General features: G+C 43.9%; 1 protein-coding gene across 1 annotated transcript; it reads left to right on the top strand.

The window, feature by feature from the left end:
• Window positions 1-460: 460 nt before the first annotated feature.
• LOC138879903 (uncharacterized) lies at window positions 461-4,745 on the top strand. The gene is made up of 5 exons (XM_070159548.1): window positions 461-1,170; window positions 1,589-1,778; window positions 2,712-3,390; window positions 3,709-3,989; window positions 4,407-4,745. The coding sequence occupies exons 1-5, from the start codon at window positions 461-463 to the stop codon at window positions 4,743-4,745; spliced, it is 2,199 nt and encodes a 732-aa protein (XP_070015649.1).
• Window positions 4,746-5,069: the final 324 nt, after the last annotated feature.

Raw genomic sequence — 5,069 nt, 5'->3', positions numbered from 1 at the left:
ATCCTACCGTTATGCCCTGGAACTACAACAAAACGGTGGTGACCTATAAAGGCAAAGTAATCTCAGGAGAAGTTCAAGAAAATAACCGCATTGAAAAGTATTCTAACTTGGAAGAGGTGAACAATGCCACTCGAAAGCGCTTCCCATCTAAGAAGACCGTGAGTACCGAAGAAGCAGAGACTTTCTTTCAAAAGATGAAAATGGCGGATGATGAGGTGATCTACCAGCTTCAAAAATTTCCCGAACAAGTATCCTTGTTGGCTTTGCTGATGAACTCCACCGAACATCAGAAGGTATTGATCAAGACCCTTAACGAAGCATATGTTCCTGTTGAGATGTCTGTAGAACAGTTGGAGAGGATGGCAGAAATGTTTTTCGCAATTAACTAGATTTCCTTCGGCCAAATTGACTTGCCCCCAGAAAGGGCCGCGCATAACAAAGCCCTGCACCTGACAGTCAAATGCGAAGGGTACTATGTGAAAAGGGTTATGTTGGACGGAGGCTCTGGGTAAACATCTTCCCACTCTCAACTCTACAGCGCATAGAAATTGGGACCGAAAGAATTCGACTCAGCAATGTCTGTGTACGGGCTTTTGATGGTATAAAAAGGGACACAATTGGAGAGATCGATCTGATTCTGACCATCGGCCCAGTAGACTTTGAAGTAACCTTCCAGGTTCTGGACATGGACACATCCTACAATTTTCTCTTGGGAAGGCCATGGATTCATGCAGCGGGGGTTGTACCCTCTACCCTCCATCAGATGGTAAAATTTGATCATGAAGATCAAGAGATTGTGGTCCACGGGGAAGACGAGAAATCAATTTATTGGGACCCATCAGTCCCATGCCTTGAAGTGAGAGAGGGGAGTGAGCACATAGTTTACCAAGCTTTTGAAATTGTGGTCGCAGACCAGTACGAAGAGGGAAACCCTTGCCCTAAACCCTTTCTTTCTAATGCATCAATCATGGTGGCCAAAGAAATGATCAGACGTGGCTTCAAGCCGGGGAAGGGGCTTGTGAAATCATTGCAAGGAATAACGGAACCTGTCACCCTGACCGCCAGTGAAAGGTTCTTTGGGATAGGCTTCCGACCCACTCTAGCTGATGTAAAATGGGCAAATGATATAAAGAATGATGGTTGGGTCTTGCCTCAGCCGGTGCCACATCTGTACAGAACATTTGTCAAGCCAAAATACCATGAGGAAGAAGAATAAGAGGTCTTCATGGCCGAAGAGATTGAAGAGATCTGTGGGGCGATGAGGAAGATATTGTACGAGGCCCACATGGTTTAGCCAAGGGAAGGCTCAAGCACCGCTGAGGTGCTGTATATGGGACCTAACGCTAAGCTGCATAATTGGAAGGCTCCGCCATTCCCAATCAGGCGGGAGCCCCGGTAGACCTGTCCTGCCACTTTTTCTACATCACGAGTTATTTCAGGGTGTAACTCGGATGTTTCCTTTAGCTTCTTGTCTTTTAATTTTCCAATGTAAACCATGTTATCTTCAAATTCCCAAGAAATGAAATCAATATTTCATCGTTCATCTTTCTTTATTTTTTCTGATTTTGTCATTTTTCTCTTTTTTCAGTTCTAATAATGCGGCTTTAAATAACATGACTTGCTTGCGGACTTCATGCCCAGATCTAAACGTGCTGTCTAATTTCGAAATAATGAACCAAGAATCAGAATACGATGAAGAGGAGGCTTTTGAGGAAATAAATCGAGAATTGGAACAATATGAGAATAAACCTAAGCTGAACTTAAATGATATTGAACCGGTTAGTTTGGGTAGTTCCGAAGAAGTCAGGAAACCAAGATAAGCATTTTTACAGGCGAAAAAACTCGAGACGCATTAATCTAACTCCTGTTTGAGTTCAAAGATGTGTTTGCTTGGTCATATGATAACATGCCAGGGCTAAGTGTTGATTTGGTGGTTCACAAGTTGCCAACATAACCCGATTGTCCCCCAGTCCAGCAAAAGCAAAGGAAGTTCAAAACTGATATCAGTGACAAGATCAAAGAAGAGGTCACGAAGCAGTTGAAAGCGGGGGTGATCCGAGTGGTCCGTTACACCACACGATTAAGTAATGTAGTCCCAGTGCCAAAGAAAGACGGGAAGACCTGAGTACGTGTGGATTATAGAAATTTAAATAAGGCAAGTCCCAAAGATAACTTCCCTTTACCGAACATCCACATCCTTGTTGATAACTGCACCAAGCATGAGATACAGTCCTTCGTGGATTGTTACGTAGGATATCACCAGGTGTTGATGGATGAAGAAGATGCAAAGAAGATAGCTTTTACCACACCTTGGGTTACATACTGTTACAGAGTCATGCCATTTGGTCTTAAGAACACCGGGGCAACCTAAATGTGGGCCATGACAGCCATTTTTCACGATATGATGCACCAAGAGATAGAGGTGTATGTTGACGATGTAATCATCAAATCCAAAACACAGGACGACCACGTTCGGGACTTGACAAAGTTTTTTGAGCAGCTGCGCAAATATGATTTGAAGCTAAACCCAACCAAATGTGCATTTGGGGGTACCATCCGGCAAACTCTTGGGATTCATCGTCAGTCGAAGGGGCGTTGAGTTAGACCCAACAAAGATAAAGTCTATTCGAGATTTGCCTCCTCCGAAAACCAAGAAGGATGTTATTAGTCTATTGGGTAGATTGAACTACATCAGTCGATTCATTGCCCAGCTGACATCCACATGTGAACCCATATTCAAATTGGTGAAGAAAGACGCAGCAGTCAAGTGGACAGATAAATGTCAAGGAGCTTTTGATAAAATCAAGGAATATCTATCGAATCTGCCAGTCTTGGTCCCACTTGAGCTAGGGAGGCCCTTGTTCTTATACCTGACAGTCTTGGAAAATTCTTTCGGCTGCATCCTCGGGCAACACGATGCGACCGGAAAGAGAGAGCAGGCTATTTACTATCTAAGCAAGAAATTCACTAGTTATGAAGCCAAATACACTTTGTTGGAAAGGACCTACTGCGCTTTGACTTGGGTCGCTCAGAAGCTAAGACATTATTTGCAAGCCTACACCACTTACCTCATAACCAGGTTGGATCCTTTAAAATACATATTCCAGAAGCCGATGCCCACTGGGAGGCTGGCAAAGTGGCAGATCCTGCTTATGGAATTCGACATAGTATATGTCACTTGCACGACAATGAAAGCCCAGGCATTAGCAGATCATTTGGCTGAAAATTCGGTCGATGATGAATACCAACCTTTGAATACTTACTTCCCAGATGAAGAGGTAAACTCAGGTGAGGGAATATCCGAAGACATCAATGCTTGGAAAATGTTCTTCGATGGAGTGGTAAATGCAAAAGGTGTTGGAATTGGGGCAATCTTGATCTCGCCCACCGGTAAGCATTACCCGACCACAGCTAGGCATCGATTTTTCAGCACAAACAACACTGCCGAGTACGAAGCTTGCATTATGGGCATGAACATGGCAATCTACCAAGATGTTGAAGAACTGTTAATCATGGGAGACTCGGATTTGATTATCCGACAAGCTCAAGGGGAATGGGAAACCCGAGACGTCAAGCTTATTCCTTATAGGCAACATGTGGAAGAACTTGGCAAATGATTCAAGTCAATAGAATTCAGGTACATTCTTCGCTGCCACAATGAACTAGCTGATGCACTTGACACTTTAGCCTCAATACTGCTGTACACAGGCAATGCCTACATTCATCCATTGGAAATCCAAATTCAAGAAAGGCATGGTTATTGTAATACGGTTGGAACAGCACCAAATACCCAACCATTGTATCATGACATCAAAAGGTTTTTGAAAACGCAAGAATATCCCGAGCAAGCCAGTGGAGACCAGAAGAGAACCATTAGGCGGCACGTGAGTGGTTTCTTTTTGAGTGGTGATGTCTTGTACAAGAGAACTCCAGACCTCAACTTGTTGAGATATGTTGACATGGAAGAGGCTGGAAGAATCATGCATGAGGTACACGCGTGAGTATGCGGACCCCACATGAACGGGAATGTTTTAGCAAAGAAAATCCTTCGAGCGGGTTATTACTGGATGACCATGGAAAAGGACTATTTCAGCTTTGTCCGGAAGTGACATCAGTGTCAGGTGCAAGGTGATTTGATTCATGCACCTCCCACAAAACTGCATCCCATGTCAGCACCTTGGCCATTTGTTGCTTGGGGTATGGACGTCATTGGGCCCATCGAGTCGAAAGCCTCAAATGGGCACAGATTCATACTAGTTGCCATTGACTACTTCACGAAATAGGTTGAAACCATCTCTCAAATCTGTCACTAAGAAAGCTGTGGTGGATTTCGTGCACTCCCATCTTATCTGCCGTTTTGGAATTCCTACAACTATTATCATAGACAATGCTGCAAACTTGAATAGTCATTTGATGGGAGAGATATGCGAACAATTCAAGATAACGCACCAGAACTCTACTCCTTATCGGCCCAAAGCCAATGGTGTCATCGAAGCAGAAAACAAAAACATCAAAAAGATTTTGAGAAGATGATTCAAAGTTCCAAGCAGTGTCATGAAAAGTCACCGTTTGCATTGTTGGGATATCGCACTACTGTGCGCACATCAATTGGAGCCACCTCATATCTTTTGGTTTATGGCACTGAAGCCGTAATACTCGCGGAGGTTGAAATCCCCTCTCTCCGGATCATCGTTGAAGCTGAAATTGATGACAGTGAGTGGGTTAAACCCGGCTGGAACAGTTAACCTTGATAGATGAAAAGCGAATGGCCGCGGTTTGCCATGGGCAGTTGTACCAACAAAGAATGGCCCGTGCCTACAACAAGAAAGTGCGGCCTAGAAATTTCGAAGTAGGGCAGCTCATTTTAAGGCGCATCCTTCCCCATTACCAGGAAGCAAAAGGAAAATTTGCTCCTAATTGTAAGGGCCCATACATCATCAGAAAGATATTGCCAAAAGGGGCATTGTATCTGGGCGATATCGAAGGGAATGATCTCGAAACAGCTGTAAATGCGGATGCAGTCAAAATGTATTATGTTTAGCTTTTTGCAGTGACAACTTTGTCCGATT

This window comes from Nicotiana sylvestris, chromosome 10 (genome assembly GCF_000393655.2).
Source record: "Nicotiana sylvestris chromosome 10, ASM39365v2, whole genome shotgun sequence".
Lineage (NCBI taxonomy): Eukaryota > Viridiplantae > Streptophyta > Magnoliopsida > Solanales > Solanaceae > Nicotiana > Nicotiana sylvestris.
The sequence above is the reverse complement of the archived record's forward strand: the minus strand, read 5'-3'. Positions and strand labels throughout refer to the sequence as shown.